The 27839-nt window shown below is 38.0% G+C and overlaps 1 protein-coding gene across 22 annotated transcripts in view; it reads right to left on the reverse strand.

Annotated features, from left to right (window-relative positions):
* The window catches only part of MAGI1 (membrane associated guanylate kinase, WW and PDZ domain containing 1), a 604195-nt gene that overhangs the window by 62919 nt on the left and 513437 nt on the right, over positions 1-27839 (reverse strand). For all 22 annotated transcript variants that reach the window (XM_036031542.1, XM_036031539.1, XM_036031533.1 and 19 more), the window contains 5 exons: positions 23213-23270; positions 20753-20856; positions 18268-18360; positions 13532-13714; positions 12367-12987 (listed from right to left, as the gene is read on the reverse strand). In XM_036031542.1, coding sequence (XP_035887435.1) covers positions 12367-12987; positions 13532-13714; positions 18268-18360; positions 20753-20856; positions 23213-23270 — 1059 coding nt within the window. The remainder of the gene's footprint in view (positions 1-12366; positions 12988-13531; positions 13715-18267; positions 18361-20752; positions 20857-23212; positions 23271-27839) is intronic.

The following is a 27839-nucleotide window of genomic DNA, read 5'->3' on the forward strand; positions in this document are numbered from 1 at the left end:
TAAATAATGTCAATAAGATCCACACAATTTACTCAGTTGAATTCTGTTTTGTTATACATCATAAGGTCATTCTTTGCATAAGGTTATAACCAAAGGGGTTAACCTAAAGGTGATCTAGTACAAATCACTCATTTTTTATAAAGTAAGGTAGTATAAACCACTCATTTTTTTTATAAAGAAATGAGGCAGAAGTAGTAACCTGTCAGAGGTATAGAGAGGTAAGGGCAGAGTCTGAACTAGAGGTTGGCTCCTGACACACCCGGTATAGCTTTCTTTTCAATACACACTGTCTCTCCAAACCAAAACCAAAATATAAGTTTTTCAATTTTATAAAGTATTGCCAAATATTCTCTTGAAACAGAGTATTCTGATTCAACCCAAATTATATCTTAAAAAATGACGTACCTACTAATTGGTATGAATTAGCCATTTTTAGAGAGAGAGGGAGGGAGGAAGAAAAAGAGAGAAACATTGATCAGTTGTCTCTCGAATGCACCCCAATCAGGGACTGAACCAGCAACCCAGGCATGTGCCCTGCCCAGGAATTGAACTGTAATCTTTTACTTTGCAGGATGATGCCCACACTGGTCAGGGCACATAATATTTTATGCGGAAGGGTAGAGGTAGTTATATGCTTCATATAAAACCTTTCTTTTCTTTTACAAAGTAAAAAACCTTTATGGAACAAATTCTCCATCTTAGTAAACTAAAACAACAACAACAACAACAAAACTTGGGCCAATCTGGAATTTCAACTAAAATAAACAACATCCAATCATCCAGAATAACCAACTGAACTGGCTGAAGAAAAGTCTTATAACCAAGGATTTACAAAAGAAACCACATCAAGATAGGCAGGGAGGGCAGAGACATGCAAAGTGCAGGCCCACTCCCACAGGCTGTGGCTGAGGTTCTGGGTGGATATGTCAGCTGCAGCAGGGAGTGGGGTTCCCTGTGAGAAGTGTGGGGTCTAAGCTCCAAGTGGGGCTCTCCAGCCCAGAACACTGGAGCACCAGAGTCAGGAAGAGGCAACTACATAACATAACATCTGGCTGTGAAAAGCAGCAGGGTTTCTGTCTGTTAGGAAGAGATGGCTAAAGACACAGGCACCCTCTTAAAGGGCGAATGCACAAAATTGTGTTTGCAGCCACCCAATCTGGGCTTTGGCAAAGGGAGGGAAGAATGGACTAGAGTCACATGAAGAGGGTCTGGGGTTTGTGGCTCTGGGAAGGGAATTGAGGGGACAGTTGCTAGGACCTCTGTGCTAAGTCATTCTCTGATACCGTATACACCATCTTTCTTGGGTGGAGCATGCAACTCCATATGGCATTAACCTGGGGGAATGCAATACAACCACCATCTGGACTCCCTCTTGTCCCACCCTATGGATCTTATGCCCTGGTAAGGAGTGAGCCAGAAGCTATAAGTGAGTAAGCCTAATAAGCAGCCTGCAGGCAGAGGTAGGTGGAGGGTCCTGAGTTGCCTTGGGACATTTACTGATCTGGCCTGGGCCCAGTGCTGGTAAAAGCCAACCTTGGTGTACAACTTTGTCCTTTTCACATGCACCCAGGCCCAGTAGAGGTAGCCACAAGTTTTGGATTGCTTTGTAGCTCCTAACAGGTTGCCCAGGGTCAGCCACAGTCAGCACCTGACACTGTTCTGCTCAGTGGCCAGCTTCTGAAAATAACTGCAGATTTCAGTAAGATTACAAGCAGCACAGCAGCGTATTTAAAGGGAGATCTTGGCAGGTACCAAAGCTTACTGAGGCAATTCTGCTTCGTGGGGTCTGCACCTGCCCAGCAATTTGCACACTGTGGTCAGAGTTGAACCTCACAGTCTGCCAGCCAGAGGGTCGATCCGAAATATGAACAAGCCAATGGCAGTCAAGACTCAGTTACAACAGGAGGGCCCACGTGGGACATTCCCAGAGCACCCAGCTCAAGTGATCATGGAAACTGCACTACTGGATCCCTCAGGACACCTACTACATAAGGCCACACTACCAAGACTGGGAGCCATAGCAGGTATACCTTACACATAGAAAGAAAGACAAACAGGCAGCCAAAATGGGGAGACAACATGCCCCAAATATAAGAATAGGAGAATTCTGTAGAAAAAAAAAGAGTTAAATTAAATGGAGGCAAGCTTTTTATCAGATATGGAGTTCAAAGTAATAGTTATAAGGATGCTCAAAAGCATAAAAAAGATAAATTATAAAAAGAGACCAACTAGAAATGAAGAATACAGAAGGAATAAACAGTAGGTTGGATAAAGCAGATGATCGAATCAGTGATTTGGAAGACAAGGTAGAAAAAAAACATGCAATTGGAGAAGCAAAAAGAAAAAGGAGTTTCAAAAAAGGAGGATAATTTAAGGGACCTTGAGACAACACAAAATGTAAAAACATTGGCATCATAAGGACAGCAGAAGAAGAGAGAGAACAAGGGATAGAGAACATATCTAAAGAAATAATGATTGAAAACTTCCCTAATCAGGTGAAGAAAAAGACATACAAGTCCAGGAAGTGCATAAAGTCCCAAACAAGATAAACTCCAAGAGCTCCACATGAAGACACATCAAAATTACAATGGTAAATGTTAAAGGCAAACAATGGATCTTAGAAGTTGAAAGAGACAGTTATCTACAAAGGAGATTCCACATGACTGTCAGCTAATTTCTCAACAGAAACACTTCAGGGGACAAGGGGTTGGTATGAAATATTCAGAGTGATGAAAATCAAGGACCTACAACCAAGGCTGCTTTACTCAGCAAGGCTTTCATTTAAAATTGAAGGAGAAATAAGGACCTTCCCAGATAAGGAAAAGCTAAAGTAGTTTGTTACCACCAAATCAGTATTACAAGAATTGTTAAAGGACCAGCTTTAAGAATAGTAATAAGAAAAGAACCAGAGGGACATAGTTAAAAGAATAAAATGGTAGTAAATACATACTTATCAATAATTACTTTAAATGTAAATAGCTTCAATGCTCCAACCAAAAGACATGGGGTAGCTGAAGGGGTAAGTAAACAAGACCCATGTGTATGCTGTCTACAAGAGACCTACCTCAGAATGAAAGATACATACAAAAAGGGTAGAAAAAGATATTTCATGCAAATGGAAAGGAAAAACAAGCTGGGGTAGCAATATTATATCAGACACAATAGTCCTCAAAACAAAGGCTACAAAAGAAACAAAGATGGAAACTAAATAATGACAAAGGGGTCAATCTAACAAAAGTATATAATCTTTGTACATTTATGCACCCAGCATAGGAGCACCTAAATATATAAGACAAAGCCTGATGGACATAAAGGGGTAGATTGACAGGAACAGCCATAGTAAAGGTTTTTTTTTCCCCCTAACTTAAAGGTAAAATTTATTGTATAAATGAATCAAAACAATTTTGAAGTTTGGACATTTTCTTATTTGTACTAAATCACTTGTGCTTTCTACTAATCACAAGACCCTTTGTGCTAACCTGTTTGATGAACTTTATGGTTAAGGCTATTGAAGATGAATTCTGCTTAACTTTCCAACTTCTTGACAATAAGAAAGGTAGAAAAGACCATGCGGCTGTCAAAATTGGAGACCCTGCTTCTCAGTGAGTTACATGCTGTCATAATAGTATACATTGTTGAGTATCAATTTCCTGGTCTTCCTACTTCTGTTCTATAAGTTGCCTGCTCTTTGGGCATTGGGGGGAAGGATATGGGGCAGAGCAATACTTTGGAGATTTTTTTTAAGACTTTATTTTTTAGAGAGGGAAGTGAGGGAGAGAGAGAGAGAGAGGGAGAGAAACATCAATGTGCGGTTGCTGGGGGCTGTGGCCTGCAACCCAGGCATGTGACCTGACTGGGAATCAAACCTGCGACACTTTGGTTCGCAGCCTGCGCTCAATCCACTGAGCTACGCCAGCCAGGGCAGTAAAGGGTTTTAACATCCCATTTACATCAATGGATAGATCTTTCAGACAGAAAATTAGTAAAAGTGGCCGTAAATGACACTTAAATAGATCAGACTGATTTAATTGATTGTCTTCAGGGCATTTCACTCCAAAGCAATAGAGTATACATTCTTTTAAAGTACACATGGAACATTATCTAGGATAGACCACATGTTAGGACACAAAACAAGTCTCACTAAATTTACGAAGACTGAAATCATATCAAGCATCTTCGCTGACCGTAAGGGTAAGAAATTAGAATCAATCACAAGGTAAAAACTTAAAAACACACAAAGATATGGAGGCTAAATAACATGTTACTAAACAGTGAATGGGTTAACAGTGAGATCAAGGATTAAATCAAAAGGTAGGGTGAAGCAAATGAAACGAGGGCACAACAACTCAAAATCTGTGGGACACAGTGAAAGCAGTCCTGAGAGCGAAATTCATAGTCTTACAGGCCTATCTGAAGAAACAAACAAACAAACAAACAAAAGCTCAAACAAACCTTACACTTAAAGGAACTTGAAAAAGAACAAGAAACGAAGCCCAATGTGAGTAGAAGGAAGGGCATGCTAAAGATCAGAGCAGAAATGAACAAACTAGAATCTAAAAAAAACAAAGAAAGGATCAGTGAAACCAAGAGCTGGTCATTTGAAAAGATAAGTAAGATTGACAAACCTTTAACCAGACTCATTGAGGAAAAAAGAGAAAAGAGAGAGGACCTAAATAAATAACATTTATTTATTTTATAATAAATTAAAAGAGGAGAAGTAACAACTGACAGCAAAGAAATGCAAAAGATTGTAAGAAAATATTATGAACAACTATATGCAAACAATTTGGACAACCCGGATGAACTGGACACATTTCTTGAAACATACAGTCTTCCCAAACTGAATCAGGAAGAATCATAGAATCTGAATAGATAGTAACAACTAGTAAAATTGAAGTAGTAATCAAAAACTTCCAACAAACAAAAGTTCTGGACCAATGGCTTCACAGAGGAATTTTACTAAACATTTGAGAAGAACTAATATCTACCATTCTCAGACTATTCAAAAAAACTCGAGAAGAGAAGATGCTGAAGCCCATTTTATGAGGCCAGCATTATCCCAATTCTAAAATGAAATAAAGACACTACAAAGAACACAAATTATAGGCCAATGCCTGTATCCCTGATGAACATAGATGCTAAAGTCCTCAACAAAATATTGGCAAACCAGAGCCAGCAATACATTAAAAAGATCATTTACCATGATCTAGTGGGATTTATTCCAGGGATGTAAGGTTGTTACAATATCCGCAAATCAAAATGTGATATACTACATAAACAAAATGAAGGATAAAAACCACATGATCACTATCAATAGATGCAGAAAACACATTTGATAAAATCCAGAACCCATTTATGATAAAAACTCTCAGCAAAGTGGGAATAGACGGAACAAACCTCAACGTAATAAAGGCCACATATGACGAATTCATAGCCAACTTCATACTCAATGGGCAAACACTATAAGAGTTTCTCTTAAGATCAGGAACAAGATAGGGATGTCTGCTTTCACTTCTCTTATTCAACATAATACTGGAAGCCCTAGCCACAATAATCAGACAAAAAGAAGAAATAAAACACACTCACATTGGAAAGGAAAAAGTAAAACTGTATTATTTGCCAATGACATGATAATGTTTATAGAGAACTCAAAAGATTCCACCAAAAAACTACTAGAACTGATAAATGAGTTCAGTAAAGTAGCAAGATACAAAATAAATATCCAAAAATCAGTTGCATTTTTATATACCAATAATGAACTATCAGAAAGAGAAACTAAGAGAACAACCCCATTCATAGGTGCTTCAAAAATAATAAAATACTAGAAATAAATTTAACAAAGGAGTTAAAAGACCTGTACTTGGAAATTGTAAGACACTAAAGAAAGAAACTGAAGAAGATACAAATAAATGGAAGTATATACTGTGTTGGTGGATGGGAAGGATTAACATCATTAAAATGTCCATACTAACCAAAGCAAAGTATAGATTCAATGTAACGCCTATCAAGACAACAATGGAGTATTTCACAGAGGTAGAACAAATATTCCAAAACTTTACATGGAACCACAAAAGACCCTGAAGAGCAACAACAATCTTGAGAAAAAAGAACAAAGCTGGCGGAATCAACTCCCTGATATCAAACTATGCTGCAAGGCCATAGTAATGCTGTAAAACAGCATGGTGCTGGCATAAAAACTGACATATAGATCAATGGAACAGAGTAAATAGAGAGCCCCAAAATAACTGTAAAGTCAACTAATATATGACATAAGAGGCAAAAATATATGACACTGTAAAAGGTAGTTTATTCAATAAATGGTGTTGGGAATACTGGACAGATACATGCAAAAATGAATCCAGACCACCTTCTTACAGAATATACAAGAATAAACTCAAAATGGGTTAATGACTTAAATATTAGGCTTGAAACCATAAAAATCCCAGAAAAAACATAGGCAATGAAATCTTGGGACATTTTTCACAGCAATATATTTTTTTCTTTCTGATTTGTTTCCTCGGGCAATAAAACAAAAGGAAATATAAGCAAATGGGAGTACATAAAACTACAAAGTTTTTGTACAGCAAAGGAAACCATCAACAAAATGAAAAGACAACCCACCCTGGCTGATGTGACTCAGTAGATTGAGTGTTGGGCTGTCAACTGAGTAGTTCCTGGTTTGATTCCCAGTCAGGGCACATGCCTGAGTTGCAGGCTGGGTCCCTGACTGGGGTTGTGTGAAAGGCAGCCAACTGACTTCTCTCTCACATCTATGTTTCTCTTCGTCTCTTTCTCCCTTCCTTCCCCTCTCTCTGAAAATAAATACAGTCTTAAAAAATGAAAAGACAACCCACTGAATGGGAGAATGTATTCGCCCATACATCTGATAAGGGGTTAGTATCTAAATTTATAAAGAACTTATAAAACTCAACACCAAAACAAACAAACAAACAAACAATTCAAGTAAAAAATGGGCCAAGGACCTGAAGAGACATTTCTCCAAAGAGGACACACAGATAGCCAATAGACCATAAAAAGATTTTCAAATTCACTAATTATGAGAGAGATGCAAATAAAACCACAATGAGATATCACCTCATACCTGTCAGAATGGCTATCATCAATAAAGCAACAAGCAAGTGTTGGTGAGAACATGGAGAGCACACTGTTGGTGGGAATGCAGACTGATGCAGCTACTGTGGAAAGCAGTATGGAGATACCTCAAAAAATTAAAAATGGAACTGCCTTATGACCTATCTATCCTACTTCTGGGAATTTACCTGAAAGAACTGGAAACACTAATTCAAAAAATACACACACCCTGTATGTTCATTGCAGCATTATTTACAATCGCCAAGATTTGGAAGCAACCTGAGTGCCCATCAGTAGATGAGTGGATAAAATGGCTATAGCACATTAAAGGATAAGAACAGACACATAGGCCAATGGAATAGAACTGACAGCTCAAGTCTCTATGGTCAATTAATATTTGACATAGGGGGCAGCAGCAGAAAATGGAGTAAAAATAGCTTCTTCAACAAAAGGTGTTGGGAGATCTGAACAGCAACATGCAAAAAAAATAAAACTCGACCACCAACTCACACTATGTACAAAAATAAATTAAAGGTGGATAAAAGACTTAAATATAAGTCCTAACACCATAGAAGTACTAGAGGAAAACATTGGCAGGAAAATCTGACATTGCACATAGTAACATCTTCACTGACATGTCCCCTAAAACAAGGGACAGAAAGGGAAGAATAAACAAATGGGACCTCATCAAATTAAAAAGCTTCTGCATGGCTAAAGAAAACAGCATTAAAATAAAAAGAGAACCAACCAAATGGGAAAAAATACTTTCCAGTGATACCTCAGACGAGGGTTTGATCTCCAAAATATATGGAGAACTCATAGACTCAACTCTAAGAAGACAAGCAACACAATTAAAAAATGGGCAAAAGACCTGAACAGACACTTCTCCAAGGACATACAGAGGACCCAGAGACATATGAAAAGATGCTCAGCATCACTAGCCATCACAGAGATGCAAATTGAAACTATAATCAGTTACCACTTCACACCGGTCAGAACGGCCATCATAAACAAATCAACAAACAAGTGTTGGAAAGGATGCGCAGAAACGGGAACCCTAGTCTACTGTTGGTGGGAATGCAGACTGGTGCAGTTACTGTGGAAAACTGGATGGAATTTTCTAAGAAAACTAAAAACGGATCTGCCTTTTGATCCAGCAATTCCACTGCTGGGATTATACACTAAGAGCCCTGAAACACCAACAGAAAAGAACCTATGCACCCCAATGTTCATAGCAGCACAATTTATAAGAGCCAAGTGCTGGAAGCAACCTAAGTGCCCATCAGTAAATGAGTGGATCAAAAAAACTGTGGTACATTTACACAATGGAATTCTATGCAGCAGAAAGAAAGAAAAAACTTATACCCTTTGCAACAGCATGGATGGAACTGGAGAGCATTATGCTAAATGAAATAAGCCAGGAGGTGAGGGACAAATACTATGTGATCTCACCTTTAACAGGAACCTAATCAACAAAATGAACAAGCAAGCAAAATATAACCAAAGACACTGAAATTGAGAACAGGCTGACAATGATCAGAGGGGAAAGGGGAGGGGATTTCAGGGGAAAAGGGTGAAGGGTTTGCAGGAACAATTATAAAGGACACATGGACAATAACAAGGGGTGGTGGAAACAGGGGAGAGAAGTGGGGTGGGGAGGGGAGTGGGGGAAAGGCAGAAAACTGTACTTGAACAACAATAAAAAATGTTACAAAAAGGAAATAAACTTTTCAAAATATCTTAAAAATTAAATAGCTATAGTACATTTAGACAATGGAATACTACATGGCTATAAAGAAGAAAATTTTACCCTTTGGGACAGCATGGATGGACCTGGAGAGCATTATAATAAGTAAAATAAGCCAGTCGGAGAAAGACAAGTACCATATGATTTCACTCATGTGTGGAATCTAATGAACAAAATGAACTAACAAGGAAAATAGGACAGACTTACAGATAGAGAGCAGGGTGACCACTGTGGGGTGGTGCTGGGTGGGGGACTATAGGAACTGAGCAAAGGAAAAAAAAAGAGAAAGAACTCATGGACACAGACAACCATGTGGGGGTTGGAGGAGGGTATGGGGGGATAAATGGTGATGAACGGAGACTTGCATTGGGGTGGTAAACAAATATGTTGTACAGATGATGTATTGTAGAATTGTACACCTAAAACCTGTATAATTTTGTTAACTGGTGTCACCCCAATAAGTCTGATTAAGATAAAAATAAAATAAAAACCTAAAAAAGTCACTAGATAGGCAATATGAATGCAAATGCTGTTAAAAAAATAACTAAAAAGTATTCTGACTGCACGGCAGAGGGAGAAGGAGGAAAGAGGCTTGGTAAGCTGAGAGGCATAGTAAGCTGGGAACCAGGCACAGGAGGAAGGTGCTGCCCCTCAGAGAACTTGACTGACAGACAGACCAGTAGGCAGGGATGTCTACAGAGGAGAGATTTATGAACAAATCAGCAATGGTCCCAGTTGCCAGGGATATGGATGGGCACTCCCAGCAACTCCAAGCATGACCCAGGAAACTGACTCTTGAAGTGGACTAATGATATCTCAATCTCTGTTTGATTTCCAGGTTGGGAGAGGAGGGTGGAAAAGATGAAAAATACCTAAAGCCAAGATGTATCTGATTCTGAAAAGAACAAAAAACAAAAATGAACTATGAAATTAAAGTTTTAAACAAACTACAAATGTAGCCAGTTATACCCCAAAGTAGAAAAAGGCAGTTCTTTAAAACAAAGAAAGCCTCATCCTCAGACCTAAAGTCCTGAGATTCACAAAAGGTGTGGATTTAATGAGTTTATCAATCTGCTTATGTGGAGTTACGACCTGAGGTTCATGAGAAAGAATAAGTGAAATGGCCATTTATGTTCTCATTAACTGAGCTTCTGTCTTTGTTGCCTCATCAAATCTTTTCAGTTACACCCCACCACACAGGACAGGTGATTAAAATGTCAGTGCTGATACAAATAACTAATGTGTGGCAGAAACAGATATATTTATATGCTGTCTAGAAAGATTAATAATAGCTACTGCTGACCTGCCAACTGAACATGTTCAAACATTCTGTCCTACATGTAAATCAAACACAAGGCATATGGTATATTTTAAAGACTGCTGATGTCACAGTTATCTTAAATTACTCAGGTCCTGGAGTAAACTATGCAGATGTTGACTAATGAGGGTGTATATTCTTGGTCTTTCCATATTAGTTTAATGTTGTAAAATGTAATGGCACTAACACAAAGGAGGTCTCAGAAATTAAGAAGAGAGAATGCAAATATTTGAAATCAAGAAATATGTTTTTATAATCAGTTGTTTGTTAGTTTGGGCATATTCACTATAATATGATTCCAGTAATCACTGTCAGTTAGTAGATTGTGATGAGACTGTATTTTTGGTCCTCTTAAAAGTGAATCTAACAAAAAAGGTAAACTGAACACATTGACAAAAGAAGGACAAATATATTAGGTAGGAGAACAGAGAACAGAGTGCCTTGTGATAGTCAAATATGCAGGAGCAGAATGAGAGATGCCCCGATGAACTAAAGACTGCTGAAAGTTTTCCAAGTTGCTAACTACAGAAATCAACAATTATGGGAAAATTAGTATTTTTCAGAGTGAAGTAAGGCAGAGTACTGGAATGCAAACTACAGACTGGAGGTGGACTTCTCAGTCATACCACGGGCTGGCACCTTCCTACCTATCAGGGACATGGTGAAAATGACAGGTGTGTGACAGTATGAAAGTGCTTTGTAATTTGCCAATTTATGTGTAAATGCCGGGTATTATCATCATTATGCTTACACTCAAGTGGACTAGACACAAGAGACTTCAAAGTTGTATGGATGGAAACATTTTTAAGAATCACACCTGCACAATGGCTTTTATACTGTTCAAGAAAGATTGAGCATTTCAATTCCCACAAACAGCTGCTCTGAATTTTGGGTTTCCTTCCAATGACACTAATCATTTTGATCACAGAATGCATGGTTTCACGAGAGCATGAGAACAGGCTGCTATGACAGAAATGAGTGCCACTGTTGCAAAGGAACCAAGAGAAAATGAAAGCCTGGTTCCTCATCTCTTTTCAGAGGGTCAGAATATGCTATGCACGAAACAAATCATGTTGGCAAGGATTGAGGGGACAATCAATATCAGGCACATGGTGTGAAGTGATCAATCAAGACTAGTTACACGCACATATTTAGAAACAAGACACTTCAAGATTGTGGAAAATATTTCTCAGTGTGAGGTCCTGGGAGTTCTGGTGGAACAAGGGTGGAGCATGAAGGCAGGGGAAAGGAGGAAGTCTGGTATCTCAAAACAGCATATCCCACTTCTCTGAGATCCTTAACCACTTCATTAAATCACGGGTATGTCGAGATATGTTTTTAATAAAATTGACGGAGCTGTTGTTCCTGATAAGTATAGATAATCACATAATCATTCATTCATTCATTCATTCATTCAAATACCTATTTATTCATGAATACCTAGCAGGGGCCAGATATTGTGTTAAATGCTGGGAATATAGCTACCTACATTCAGACATGGTCCCTGGCTTTATGTATCTTACATTCTAGTGAAAAAGAGAGCAGCAAAAAACACATATACAAATCAATGACTTGTGATAATCATGATAAAGGCTGTGAAGAAATGAGGTAATGAAGTAGAGATTACATGGAGGTGTTGGGAGGCTACTTTAGATAAGTGGTAAGTGAAGCCTTCTCTCAGGAGTTGACTTGAATGAGACTGAGCCAGCCAAGGGAAGAGTTGGGAATAGTGCATGCCAGGCAGAGGGGCCAGGAAGAACAAAGGCTCTGAGACATAAGGGGCCTGGAGCTCAAAAGACACTTCAGAAAAGAAGCCAGGTGACTAAAGCATAGTGAGCAGGGGAGAAAGGTATCGGAAGAGTGGCCAGGAGCCACATTTCACACACATGCTGTGCAGGCCAGGTTCAGCGAACTAAAGGATAAAAGTTTTTAAATCTTAATGGTCATTAAAAGACACAATCTGATTTATATTTAAGAGTATCACTCTAGCTGTGCATGTGTAACCTAATGTATAAACACAACCTTTATTCTAAAGATGCTAGCACTAGAAGAAATCAGAAAATATTTTGAATGCATTTCCAAACATTTAAATAAAAACAATCTTAGAAAAGTAGACATTTAAAAAGCTCTAAATAGCCAACTAAAAACCAGTTAAATTAGACAATGGGTATGGGTTAAAAAAATCAAAGAACAAAATAAACCTACATACCTCCTCGTTGCACCAACAATGTGACCTCACTTCCCTTTGGACATTCGATCAGCATATCCACGACCTGGTTGTGAGTCAGAGCCTGCACATTCTTCTTATTCACTTCCACGATAAGATCCCCTTCTTTCAGACCTCGGCACCTTGGACTGTCAACAATCTGTTTCACTCTTTGGCCGCCCCCACCAGGACTGTCTGCGATAGTAAAACCAAAGCCCATTGGCCCTTTGACTATATGAACAGTTATAAGTTCAGGCTGAGTGGCTATGGAGGAAGCCAAAGAGACAGTGTCATTGGGGTAACCATGGGAACTGTTTGAGGCCACGTCTGCTGGGCTGCTTGGCCTGGCATCCTTCATGCCATTGACTTTGCCTGTTTTACTGCTATGACTGGCAGGTGAATCATAGTTCTCTTGCCCATTCACAATAATTGGTTCTTTATCCAAAATGGCCACCGAGGTCACTAAACTCGTATTGGGGTCATCTGGGTCAAAAGGCAACGGATAACCTCGGCAGAGTTCAAGGTCCACACTGGCACCGATGGGAATGGACTGGAAGATTTTCACAACTTGTGCATGTGTGTGTCCCAAAACACAAGTGTCGTTCACACTGACAATTACATCTCCTGCAAAAGGTAAGAGTTTGGGGGTTAAAAATACACAGAAAATTTATATCAATATAATAATATAAATGCCTACCAATAGGAAACTGAACTGAAGCTGGATTTGGGGGTGGTATAGTAGGACACAAAGAGATTACTTCTATTACTTATTTTAATGGCTAATAGGGCATTCTTTTAGGATCTAGTGTCTTCTCTGCCAGTGAGAATATAAGATCACTGAAAGAACATGGGAGCTTTCTTCTAAAACAAATTCTCACTGCAGAAATCCAAGTTCAGAATTCATTTACTCAAATAGATCTACAATTTTAGGAAATTACTGCTTTACTCTACTCAATAGCACCTTAAGAGCTCCCCAAAGTTAAAATGGTTTCTAAGGTTTTCTTCTATACCAGGGAATGCATTTATGTAGTGTAGGAACTTTGCTCATGTAAAGTTTTTACAGGAGACTTATAAACTCATGAAATCATGCTGCTCTTTGGTCCTGTTTGAGTGCTGGGTAGAAGTCTCACCACACAAGGGATGCTACTCGGCCATGTGGTTTCTCTACCTGTTTCCATCTTGCCATCCAATGCAGCAGGACCATCTAGGACCAAGCTCTTGATCTGCAGAAACTCATCAGGTTCATCCCCTCCAACAACTGTGAAGCCAAAGCCACGGCTGCTCTTCCGCAGCTTTGTGTGAATGAACTTGCCTTTCAACTCTGAAGGGTTTCGTGTAAAAAAGGGTTTGCCTAGATTAAAACAAGAGAAGTATAAAGAAAGTCATGAGAAGTGAAATGGTGAACTATATATGAGATGATACAACTTACAGATAATTCTCCAAGTTCCTGTGCTGGGGCATTTGGGTACATAAGTGTCTAAGAGAGCCCTCCCTTGATTTCCGTAATTGGGGTGATTCTTGGTCCCTTTGTTTAGGGAGGGGCACATGGAACTAGTAGACTGTCAGCATGGAGATCCAAAAGGAAATATAAGACTCAAACTGATGTCCATCCTCTGATATCCGCCCATGGTTTCAGTTCATGTGGTGTGACAGCAATGGAGTTGCCACAGGGCCCTTCACAGAAACAGTGGGCCTTTGCATTGTGTCTTTTGTGTTGTTATCGTTTATACTTTGCAATACAGCTTCTACTGTATTGCTTTGAGGTTGGCTCCCATTGGTAAAACCAAATCAGCAAAATGTTTAGCTTTTAATTAAACAGAAAACTCTTTCTGAAAAAACATAGATAATACTAAGAATCATATTATGGTCACAAAGAATAATTTTCTAAAAATGTATGATCACTACTTTCAAAATGAAAAAAGTCATAATTCTACTTTGATTTAAATTCTAAATTCAACTGATCTTTCCATTAATTTGCAACTTTTAACAATCTGTTAAATAGTCTAGATATGTCCACTGCTAAAATTTATTGCTTAAAAAAATTTAGGGGTCTAGAGGTAGCTCAGTGGTATAGTGCATGCTTTGCCATGTGTGAGGCCCCAAGTTCAAACTCATACATCAAAAAACAAATAAATAAAAAAATAAAAGAAGTTTAGAAAAGTGGTTTGGAATATTTTAAAAAATAAAACAAAATAAAAACCTAAACTAAGTTTAGGTTTTTACTTACTAACTACTAGTTAGTAAGTACAAATACTTACTAACAAGAGTCAATAACTCCAAATTCAGTTGTTTTATTTAAAATAAATTGATAGATATATAGCTAAATAACTTCCAAACATGCCTCCTAGGGTTTTTTTAAATTTTCTTGATAACATTCATAAAAAACATATTATACAGAAACCAACAGTTTTGCATTTTGTTATTTGGGCATTACACTGTAATTTAGAAACTTACTGGAATTTCTCTGGTTATCCCAAAAGCTCAGCCTTTCAATTCTTCTAATTATATACTTCCTGTCTCATCCTTCCCAAAGTTTCCCTATGTGCCCTGTGTCTTTCCTATCAAAAATGTTATTAAAAAAAAAGGAGAAAAAGTCTCCAAAACCCTTGCTCCAGAGATTGGCACCCAGGAAAGTTATTTTTGATTAGCTTTAACTAAAAGGCCTTTTAAAAAATGTCTCTGGGAACACATATCACTTCTCAAAAGCTTTGCATATTTCAAAAGCTTCTGGCTTTTAAATAGGAGTCACAGGTCTGCTTCTCAAGCTCATCCTCTCTGGGGAAGTCCCAAGGCTGGTGGAAGCTTGACAGGCCCCATCACCATGGCTGAAGGAAGCAAAGACACAGCAGGTTCCCCGTGTAAGGTTGTCTGCCAAGGCACCAGGAGGCCATGTAAACTGCAGCCAGGGCTTGTGGGTGACAGCTGCCATGGCAATCATCTACTGAGGACAAGTGAGATGATTCCCCAAAATTACTTTGGGGTGTGTGTGAATGGGCTGTGTGGGGACTTACAGGGAACACTGCCAAGACACCAGTAGCTGTCACCTCAGTGACACCTTCTCGACCACCTTATGAAAAATTGCAACACCTCCTCCAAAATTCCCAGTCCCCTTTTCTGCTTCATTGCTGTCCTTAGCATTTATTGCCACCCAACACAGTCTTATGTCTCACGTACTGGTTTGGCATTTTGGCTCACTGTCCCTGCCCCATGTATGGGGGCAGCACATGTGCACACACACACAGGACCCCTAGATATAAACTCTGTGTGGATCTCTGCTTATATGTCCAGTGTGCAGAATACTGTCTCTTTCATTTTACGTGCTCCAAAACCATGTGCTGAATGAATGAATGAACAGCAGCGCAAAGAAATGAGATTTAACGTGTCTTTGAGAAGGCTGGAAGAGGTGGGTGCATGTTTAAGCTTTCCACCCTTATAACAGGCAAAGTTAGAAAAGGTAAAAATGTACCTGGCAGTTTATCTGAATGAATTTTTAAAGGACATTAGCATATTTTGAGCTTAGTATGTTTTAAACTTATTACAGTCATGAGCAGAAGTTTGAAGTTGACCACTGATCTCCTTTTTAAGGCTTAACAAGGAAGGGAAGATCAGAGGGTTTCACACCTATGCATATTATATTATGTTTTATGTATGGGAGAGTCATCAGTTAATGAAGCTTGGGAAAAGCAATGTCTTTCTACTCACAAGCAGTGAATTTGGAGCTCTCTCTGCTGTAGCCCTGTGGTACATGTGATTTTCCGGGAGGTCCTGGTTAGCTGCCAGTTGTAATATCCGGTTATGGGAGAGAATCTCACTGTGTAGCCCTTTATTAAATGTACTCATTTTTAGGGCTTGCCCCAGACTCACTGAATCTGAATCCTCTGCCTCTTGGTCCTCAAATCTGCTTTTGAACAACCCTTAGGTGCCTGCTTCCCTGTCAGGTTGGTAACATTCTTGGCACTACTGTGTAAAGGCCCTGGACCACCACTGTCCAGTACAGCTTCCATGGTGCAGTTAACTGTTGAAAGACCAGGCTCAGCATGAAGACGCATAGCAGAAGGGCTGGAAGAATCTGCATGGTCCCCAGGGAGAGTGCAGTGAGTGTATCCCAAACCCCAAACCCAAGTGGGAATGAAGAGAGTCAAAGAAGAAAAGAAAGAAAAAAAGAAGAAGGAATCTGAGATGAAGCTCCTAACACAGATAAGTAACTTGGCCCCTTACCTCATTGGTGCACTAAATTTTTGGCACCCAGATTTGAACCTTTAAAGCTTTAATTTATTTAAACATCTAAGACAATTCTTTAAGGAAGCTGGGCTGCTTAGTATGTATGTATGTATGTATGTGTGTATGTGTGTATGTGTGTGTGTATATACCTACAATGAGTTGATGTCAAAGGAACTCTGCCTAATTTGGAATACCCTACAGTGAAATAAACAGTCTCCTGCTCTGTGGAATTTAAAGTCTAAAGAGAGAACTATTGTCAAATAGCTCTACACAAATAAACTATTATAAACTGTTAAATTCTATAAATGAGAATAAAATGGGAAGACTGAATATAATAGGAGAATCTAGCAGTAAGCTAAGATGGGTAGAAGTTAGTAAACACCAGCAGGAAAAGACAGCTGCAGAGGAAACAGCACATACAAAGGCTCTGACATGGTTTAAGTTTTGCTGGTTTGAGGAAATGAAGAGAGGTTCCAGGAACTGAAGAGGTAGTGTAGCTAACTTACCAGGAGAGGGGGAAATAAGACAACATGAGGCTGCTGAAGAAGTTCTATATTTAAAAAATATGAAGAAGGCCACAATCATGTTGATATTAATTAATATGTTATTACCTACTATGTGATATCTTTATTAAAACCACTATCATCATTAAAAAGTACAGCCAAGCCAGAAGAAATTCTTTTACATAAGTTGATATTAATACCAATCTCATGACAACACCAGCTAGCAGGGAAACAATTTCTTTCTTATGATAATTATAATGGAGAAATCAAAATTAAGAGAAAGCAATTATTCTACTTATGTATATCTCTTTAAAAATGGAGAACACATTTTATAGTCTTTTTAACAGTTTTGTACTACATTCCTCAACTCTATCAAATATGATGCTTATTCTATTTTTCTTATTTAAAAGAAAAAAATTAACAAATCTGAGAACCTTTTCTGTCATTGAAGATTAATGAGGCCTGAAAGTAGCAAGATTGGGAGCTTTCAATTTTCAAAAATGAGCCTCTCTAGGGGATCAAACCTTTTGTGAATACAGAAAAATAAGCCCCCATGAAATGCTGTAAAATGTGTACAAATGCCAAAACTGCAGCAAGAATCAGAGATGAGAATGTAAAACAACATCAAACCATTTTATATGTACAGAAAAATTCTGGTTAAAAGCAAATATGTTGCCTGGAATCTTGAAATATCTAATGCTTAGTTTTCAATTTACCTTATTTAACAAAATTGTTAGCGTCTGTAGTCTCTAAATCAGTGGTTCACCACTCTGCATGACACCATTGAGACACTTCTGATTGTTACAATGTGGGGAGAGTGGTCCTGGTACCCAGTGGGTGAGACCCCATATACTGCTAATCATCCTACAGGACAGCCCCAACATAGCCTTATCTGGCTCCAAATGTCAACTGTACTGAGGTTGAGAAACCCTGGCTTAATTGATCCTTAATGACAGGTAGTCATTAATTTTAGAGCATTACAAATAGCTGGAGAAATTCATAGAGAAAAGTTTCTAATCTTTTTTGACAATTGTGATTAATGATATATTTTGAATTTCAATCATTATGGTTTTTACTATCAAAAGAATGAGTTGGGAGTAACAAGATTCCACTCCTTAAAGTACCTTTAAAAACCAGGTTTTTGAGCTGAAACAATGATGTGATTATAAAAACCCTTTACCCTGAAGTGGAGCTTCTCTGGCAGGCTCCGGATTGCTTGAGGGGTGGTTGGGAATAACAGGAGGCACAAGCGATGAATGGTCTTCTGTCCATTCTGCAAGACAGGGAATAAATAGCTCACTTAGGATTCACCTTTTTCTTCATTATAAAACTGCCCAAACCAATAAAACCAGGGGCCAATAACTTTTTTTAAAAAAAGGTATTCAATTCTACTCTATGTTAAGAATTTCAAGATTCTCTCTTTGTCCCTTTTTCCCCTAAGACCTTGTAGATAGAAATATTGTGATATAATCAATAAATCTCTAGTTCTCTCTGGCTGGAGATTCCAAAGTGAAACCAAATCAGAAACATCTGAAAAGACCCAGTCAACTAAAGTCAGCCCAGTAAGGAAGACACTTCTGTAGCGCAGTTGAGACATGGGCTTGGCTGCTAAGAGAGGCGAGAAGTGATGGTGAATTTCCTAAGGTGCTATCTCCTATCATCTCTGAACTCCAAACTGGTCCCTCACTATAGTCCCATTCCCCTTTGAGACCTAGAAATAACTCAGTGAGTGACCCTTGATGTTTACCCTAAAGTTCCTTTCTAGCTCAGCTCACACATTCAACGGAACACCCCCATTCCCCAAACTCCACTAACACTACCAAGTTTTACCAGCTGAGGAAAAACATTAAAAAAACACTTTTTAAAAAAACAGAAAAGAAACTGAGGTAGAAAGAACTTTTCAATAGGTGAGCACTCTCTTTTTCTCTCTCTAAAAAATAGTCTATAGCAGTGGTTAGCAAATTATAGCCAAAGGACCAAACTGGGCCTAATGCCTGATTTTATACAACTTGTGAGTCAAAAATGGCTTTTATGGTTGAAAATAGAAAGAAGAATATTTCATAACACATGAACATTAAATGAAGTCTAAGTTTCAATGTCCATATATTAGGTAGCACTGGAACACAGGCAGGCCCACTTGTAGACACACCGTCTGCAGAGCTGTTCCCACCCAGCTCCAGACAGCATGTGCAGCCATAGACTGTATGAACAGAGGCAACAAAATTTACTGCATACCCATTTGCAGAAAAAGTAAGCTTATTTCCACTCTATGATCTATTTTTATTATATGCAATATTATAAAGAGAAAAGTATTATATTTGACATTCATGTGTTATACTGAGGGTATACTAGGCCTATTGTTTTGAAAGAGTGAAATAAAAACTGGGAAAGGCCTAAGCATCTATTGATAAACAGATGGCTAAATGAAGTGGTGACATTTATAAAATAGACTATAATGCAGCCATTAAAAACTGTGAGATAAATCTATATTAACCAACTTTGAAACATGTGCAAGGAATATATTTAAGTGAAAAAAACAGGTCACAAAACTTAAATATTGGGTTGGCCAAAATGTTCATTTAGGTTTTTCCATAAAAGATACTTTTTTCATTTTTACCAAAAACTTTATTGATTTGGATATTTTGAGCATGTTGGCTATCTCCCGCATGGTATACCATTGACTGTTCTCAATTAATGTCCTAATTTGATTGCCATCAACTTCAACTGGTCTACCCAACCATGGAGCATCATCCAGTGAGAAATCTCCAGCACGAAACTACGCAAGTCACTTTTGACACGTTCAATCAGTCACAGGACCTTCTCCATATACTGTTCAAATCCATTTTTTATTTCAGTTGTGTTTTTACCCTCCTTGAAATAATAAAGCATAATATGCTGAAAATGTTATGTATCTTTTTGTAAATGCACACTTATATGACAGCTGTCACAATGGAGTCTAACAAAATTGTTTTGAATGAAGTTAAAGACAACTAAGTGCTACTAGAGCCATCTTACAGAAAAACAAAAAACCTGGACAAACTTTTTGGCCGACCCACTGGATACACATATAAAATATGATCTTATTTTTTGTTAAAACATGTATATTTGTATATCTCTAGAAAATTTCTGTGCAGTTTTTATCTCTGAGAATGGGTTAGGAGCAAGTATGGGAAATTTTAACATTCTATACTCCTGAATTGTTCATATTTTTACAGAGAGCATGAATTAACTTGTAGTTTTTAAAAAGCTGGTAAATCATCAGCTTTTTGTGATACTTGCATGTAATCTCATTAAAAACAAAAGTCAGTTTCATACCTGATAACTTCCCCTGAGGTGCTAAAAGTGGTTTAGACTTAAACACCAGTTGCTATGCAAAGGCTGCTGGGGGAAAAGATTCTTTCGCCATCAGAAAGTTCTCCAATCTAAATTAAAGGTCCTTTCTAAATTAAAGTGGAGATTTTGGTGCCTGTGAATGGGGTCCCCCACTTCAGCTATCTGGGGTCTAGGGCAGGGACTCTGGCAGCTCTGTATTCCCCCCAGCAGGACATCAAGTCCTCAGGGCAGCAGGAGGACTTGACCATGTAGGCCAGCTCTGACCACACGGGGGTGTCAGTGCCAAGGCTTCGCCCTGTACTCCTTGGCCCACAGATCAGGAGAGAGCCAACCTTCAGACTGCTGCGGCTGCTGCTGCTGTGGCTGCTGCCCAAGCTGCTTCTTCCGTTTGGCTTCTAGAACTGGGTTCTCATATTGTGTCTTCCTGTTGATGTGGCTGGAGCAGAAGGCAGATAGTACCTATTTAGAAAACATTTTATCCCACAAGCAAAATGCCAATCAGGCCAACTCCCATGATTAGTGCCTGAGCAAAGCAGGTGGTTTGAGATGCTGACCACCTTGTGTCAAATGTGCAGTTAGGTAAAGGAAAAAACAATGATTTCCAATACTGACTGCTTATATGTGCCAAACACTATGTTGTAAGATTTATGCACATTTTATTTTAAAATCTTCAATAAATTCAAAGAGTTATGTCCTATTATTATTATTTATGTTTTATGGATTAAAATAAGTAAATTTCTGAGCAGTTAAGTAATACCTCACCTAACGTAACATAGTTAGTAAATAGTAAAGAGGCAGGAAGCTGCCTGCTTTCAAATCCCAGAACTCCCAAATTTCCAAGGAATCACCTGATGGGGTAAGCTGCTTTAATTCAACAAGAAATACGTTATAGAATTATTCAAAAATGAGATTAAAACAGTGACGTGAGGATTCGGTAACATACAATGCCAGAACTGCCATCTAACTTTCTATGACAGAATTCATGGATGCATATGCACTCACCCAAACAATAAGCTCAAAGAAGTACTCTACAACATCTGTCAACTATTCTAATCAATAGACATGGGGTCAGGATTAAAAGTATAAGCCTTAGGCAAAAAGACTCCAGATGTAACTAACCTAACTGTGATATGTGCAAAGTTACAAAGACCCACATACTTTAGATGGTCCTAAAACTAATAAGGCCATGGCAAAACACACACACACACACACACACACACACACAATATGAATACACAGATGGTTTTTTGACATGGCCATATTTAGTATATATATATGTACATACACACATTATATAAATACACATAAGCATAACATATTTCTATTTTTCTTCATCAAAATCATACTTCACTAGAAATTTGGGAATATATCAATTATATGATTATTTAGGATCTAATAAGGTGGATAGACTACCCTTAATTCCTACTGTAGGACTTGTTTCTTTCCTAATTCTTGTGGGCAATTTCATGCTAAGATATACTCTAACATTAACAAAGCATTAAATCTGAAAAGATACAGGGAGGCAAAGTGTATAGTAGGAAAACAACTTGCTGCTTAAACCAAATCTCTTCATCAAAGCTGTGTTACCTGCTCCTTTTCTGTTAATACACAGTTAGCTGAGGAAGCACTCAAAAGGAGCCCCAAATAGGCAAGAACCTCACTATACATGTGCAAGAAAGATGATCTGCTGAGCACACAAACGGATTTTATTTTATGAAGGTCAGAAAAATGACTAAGCTTGCCTTTCCGATGCCCCAAATCATAATCTTCCCTGTTAGGAAAATAGGGGGCAACATGAGTAAAGGCCAAGGACACTTGCTATACTGAACTCATAATTTTTTACAATAAGATGCTGAGCATTTTATGACCCAGTGTTTTTATATCTTATGTTCTTATCTCCAGGATATTACACAAATGGTTTTTCATTGCCAGCAGCATGTGGGACAGAAAGCTTGTCAGTTATTTCATTGTGGCAGGTAGAATTATGATGACAGGACATTAAATGGCATTTGTTTCTTTCAAAGGATCTTTTATTAGTTATTTCTCATCTTCCTCAGAGGAAATGATATAAAGCATATTTTTTCAATGTTTAATCACTTGGGTTTCTTTTATTTTCATTGGTGTCATCCTACTCACTGATAGGATGGAGGAAGACAGAGTCTGGAGCTGGTGCTAGAATAAGGTGCACAGTATAGAGGTCATAATGAGGGCTTGAGACTCTTAAAAATGGCATAGGAACCATGCGTATGGTCCTCAGGCACAGGAGAGACAAAGAGGCATACAATCTTGCAGGTTAGGCTAGTTCCCAATTTCCTTTTTTATCTTGGCAAAATTTCATACATTATTAAGATTTGTCTGACCCAATAAAGTCTGAATGAATAAATAAGTAATTCTGAGAAGCTCAGGCTTGGGCAGAGCACAATGTAGGCAATCAGGTCCTCCTCCTGAAATAGTCCCTACTCATTTGGTCTGTTAAATTTTTGCTTCTCTCATTCATTCATCCATTCAACTAATACTTACTAAGCACCTGCCACATACCAGGTTTATGTTGGGCCTCAGTAATGCAGTGGAAAACAAAAGATGCATCTACGACCCTCATAAATTGTGTAATATAATTTGCTACCTTCAGATTCATTGAATAGTTTCTCATTCATTAAAATAGACATATTTTCATTGTGAAGTTATATTATCATTATTTCCTTCATATTTTATAATGATGGCAAATTGTGAACAGCATAAACATACATAATAACAGAGGGCACAAACTAAAGTGTGGATCAAGGGACACTCACTCTACATAGTAGATACCATAGACAGGGTCTTCAATCTTTTCCCAACCAGCAGGCAGTTCTGAAAAATAAAAGAATATTCAGAGTAAGAAGAGCATATTCTCAAAGAGCCTTGGGATTTTCAACAAGTTAGGCAAAAGAAAAAACTCATAAAAGTATTTTAAATACAATAAAAACTGTGTATCCTAAAAGCAAAGCAACCATTGTTTTTATTTTATCAATGTATTTTTTTCTGCATGAAGAACAATTATTTACTTATATTTTGCTCAAGCAAATGAAACTTAATAATATGTAGTCCCAGGTGCCTTCATTCTAAGTCAATTATTAAATTAGATTTTAATAAAAATAGAGTTAAAATTTGCCTTGAATGCCTAGTTGCTATTTTAAATATTTATAGTTTTCTCATTTTATTTTTAGACTATGTTAACACAAAAGCAAAACTGGATAAAAATTAGTTCCTTTTCATGTTCAATAGAATAGTGCTGTTTTTCTCTTCCTGCAATAAAATAAAATTTACATCTGATTTTCTCCTTATTCCCAATTATAATGCTACTGAGTAAGTAAAAGTGTCCACATTGCACTGGGTTTTTGAACTGCACGCACCCATCACTCAGATCGCTCAGATCCGGCAGGCCTATCTTTACCAGCGGTTTGCCTACAAAAGCACAAACACAGGTCCTGCTCTCCAAGAACTCGCTAGATTTTATTTCCTTTAAATATGGTGGTAAATGGTATTGGCACATACACATGCCTTTCTGTAAACTCAACTGTGCTCTATTAGACTTCACTTTGTAAGGTTTCATGTGAAAGGTTGGCCCTTGATTAACTAGCTAACAGTGAGTTCTGTCACAAGAATCTATTGTGAAAAGGCCCTCTGCAGTAGATAATCTGACTTGGTGAAAGAAGTAACCAGGCTGTTGTTTTGAGTCATTAAGCAATTCTTTCAGGCAGAGAATAATTACTCAACTTAATTTGAAAGCCACCCAGATACATACACAGATACATAGTTAAGGCAAGCTTGTATAAAACAGTGCTCCAAAGTCAATCATTGGTCCTAAAAGTAGCCATTAAGACCAGCTTGAATGGAATATTACAAACTCTTGAAATAAGACTTATTTTGAAATACTAGATTTTTTTTTAATTCAAGGAATCATTTGATCACTATTTTCAAACAGTGACTGTTTCACCAGGGCTTACATGTCACAAACAGTTCCATACTGAAATGGGGTCCTGCACGTCACCCAAACACACAGGCTAATTGCTTAAAATTTATGTTTTGCTCAAATTTGGCTGTACATCAAGACACATTAATTTCATGGTTTTTGCTCCACGTTATATATTTGCAAACAAAGAGAGACAGTTTTCCCGCTTTTTCTAAATAAAAAAAACCCCCTGATTTTAAAGATGTCCTTGAATTCCGGGAGATGTAAGCTACTAAAAACACAAAGAAAAGTCCAATTTGCAGATATTGATACAACTTTGCGTTTTTATACACAGTCTTGTGGACTAACTAATGCAGATCAAATGCTGGGAAAATAGTTTCCCCTTAAAAAGCTGGAAATTATCATTTAAATTAAAATGAACCAGGAAAATATTTCCAAACATTAGGAAATTGAATATTAAAAAAGTGCAAGTTGGGTCACAGTCATACACTTGTTGTGGCATGGGGCAAAAGGATGGGTGAGTGTGGGGGTCCACATTCTGCTTAGTGAGCCAAATCTCTTCTCAAAATCTGCAACCTTAAATATTTGGCTCTATTATCTCTAGATGAAATAGGGAAAATGGTAAAAATTCAGTTCATTCCATTATTAGTTGTTAAACATTTGTTAAGTGCCTACTGTCTGCCTGAGAGTGTGAGAGGCACGAGGACACAAAGACAATCACAAGTGTGCCATCTGAGCAGGCGGCTCACACACCGCACGCTGAGCACCTGGCGGAGGTCCGAGAGGGCACAAGGAAAGGGGCCACTTCTGACTTTGTCCTGTCACCCAGTCAACGAAGAGAATGAGGCTGGTCAACGAGGGTTTCTGGATTCTTGTAAATTTAAACACATCTTCTGGGACAGATTAGCAAATGCCAAATTTTTTTCAGTTTTTCAATTAAACTTCATTTAAAATTTAAAAGGTCGATTTTGATTTCTCACTCTCAAAATGTCAATTAATTTAACCATAGGAATTAGTCCTCTACTACTTAAAACAGAAATGTTTGTCCTTTAATTTGCCACTTGGTTCTAAAAAACTGAAAATAGAAAGTATTAAAGCTTAGAAAAAGATGACATCACTTCTTTTACTAAACACCCTCAAGATCCCCGAAGAGCCACACTGCCCTCCCCACCTTGTTTAACAACTGCTGGACATCAGGCCAGACTGCACAGCCTGTCACAGACGCCGGGCAGCCAGGCCCACGGGGTTGCCCAGGTCTGAGATGAACCTTAGCTCCACCACCTCACAAATCTGGAGTTGGGCTACTTAACATCTTGGAAGCAGGCCTTCCTCTTGGATTTACCACAAAGGTCGACTGCAGATGACATGGGGATGTCTGTAAAACATTTTGCACAGCACCTTGCTGGCACATAGGCTCAGACAACTGGTCTGGGAAAGCAGACAAGGAACTGGACAGATCTGTATTGTGCTATTCATCACCACAAAAGCAAATATGGAGCAGTCAAATGTTCTAAGTTCTTTTCAAAAGGTATTTGTCAGCATACAGATTGAAAGTCATGTTCATACTCAGAGATAAACTTCAAAACTATGACTTAGTTTTGGTTGGGAAGAGACTTCATTTCCTCCTCTTAACCTCTCCTAGTTGGTTTCAGCATAAGAATACCCTATAATTCCAAAAGAAGGTTTGCATGTGCCTTTCAATTCTAGGGAGATATTATCACAGAGGACCTCATAAATTCTGTAAACCAAAAGTGCATAATGGAGCTCCTGACCCTGATCAAACAACAGAGTTAAGAAATGACAACTCTATAATCAAATGATCTTTGTCCAACACCCTGCCTCTCAGAGGCAGACTGTATAGAGGGTTTCCTTTTCACACCTGGAATTGCATTTTTCCCTGAAAACCTGAGAGTTGCCTTGTTTAAGATTAGGATCCTCTTATTACAAAAATAGATAATGAGCTTATTACCAGATTCTGGAGTGAATGCAAAAGAAATGTGTGTGTGTGTGGTGTACACCACTCTTTACGGTGGACATGTGCAGGTAAAAATCAGAGTAGAAAATCCTATTTCTACGTTACCTATGAGGTCACATTTGGGACATTGCTACAGTATATACATCCCTCTCCTGTCCCACATTAAAGGCAAAAAGTACCATAAGGCAGTATTGAAAAGTCCAACAAGAGGGAGTTCAGTAATAAATAATAAAATTGAGGGATATAAAAGGGCTAAATAGTAATGGGAAAAGTAAAATTAAAATAGATAATAAAACTGGTAAAAACAATATGAGCTGACCACAGGGACAAATATTAAAACATATCTATCAAGTCTCCTCAACAAGCACCAAGGAAGCTCCTCTTTTAGCTTCTCAACAGATAAGGAAAGGGAAGCTAAGAGAAGGTGAATGAGTTGCCCAAGGTCATAAAGCCAGTGAGGGGAGATCTGAGGCCAGGCAACCTTAAAAAGATAGTCCTCTGTTTCCAAACCACCACCCAGAACTGTGGCCATGGCAGATACTATGCAGCCACTAAAACTTATTTGTTAAGAGTCCTTAAGATCGTAGGAAAATCCCGACAATGTTATAGTTACTTGGGAAAAAAGAAAACAGACACCTCTTTCCTAAAGAGGCAAGACACCTCTTTTAACATTCAAACTTGCACAGAAGCAAATTAAAGTGTGCTGGGTACTGGGCTGTACTGTCTCCACCAGCCATGCACAGACAGCAGTGGTCACTCACACATATTAGGTGGCAGCAAGAATGGTTCCAATTGGTTCAACAAGTGATTAACACACTCATTTTATGTTTGGAAAACCTCTCTTTCTTTTTCAATTACTTTATCTAATATCACTGGACTGAAAATTTTTGAAGAATAAAGTTAGTTTCAAATTGTTCTATTATATAGGTTGAACCTCAAGTCATTCCTACTATAGTGACCACAATGACAACTTATTAATCATGTTTAAAAATAGATCTATCAATGGTTATCAACCATCACTGGCATATCCACCAATTACCATAGGATATGTTCCAAACATGAAGAAAAGTAGAGCTAAATTCTAGTATATCCTAACTCCAGTCAACCATGATTATCTTCATCTATATAACAAAATTCAATAAAAATAATAATCTCTATTAAATATTATTTTCAGTTAAGGCAATCTTGAAAATGCTAGGCTGATTCAGTGATCTCACTATAGTTCCATTCATAGTGATGTTAAATAATTTTATATTTTAAAAATATACTATGGTCAATTTTTAATAAGCCAAGGCTTTCTTGTACAGTTTAGCCACAATCTGAGCTTTCTCACCTATCCTTCTGGGGAGGAATCAGATGGAATGCAACCTGATATTAACATTGTTCAAAGCTGAACTCTAAACAGCTAACTTAGGGAACAGCAGATATATTCAATATATTCCAACAGCAGAGATAAAAAACAGTTTGGCATTTTCTGCTACTGTAAATTACT

This window comes from Phyllostomus discolor, chromosome 7 (assembly GCF_004126475.2).
Source record: "Phyllostomus discolor isolate MPI-MPIP mPhyDis1 chromosome 7, mPhyDis1.pri.v3, whole genome shotgun sequence".
NCBI classification, from domain to species: domain Eukaryota; kingdom Metazoa; phylum Chordata; class Mammalia; order Chiroptera; family Phyllostomidae; genus Phyllostomus; species Phyllostomus discolor.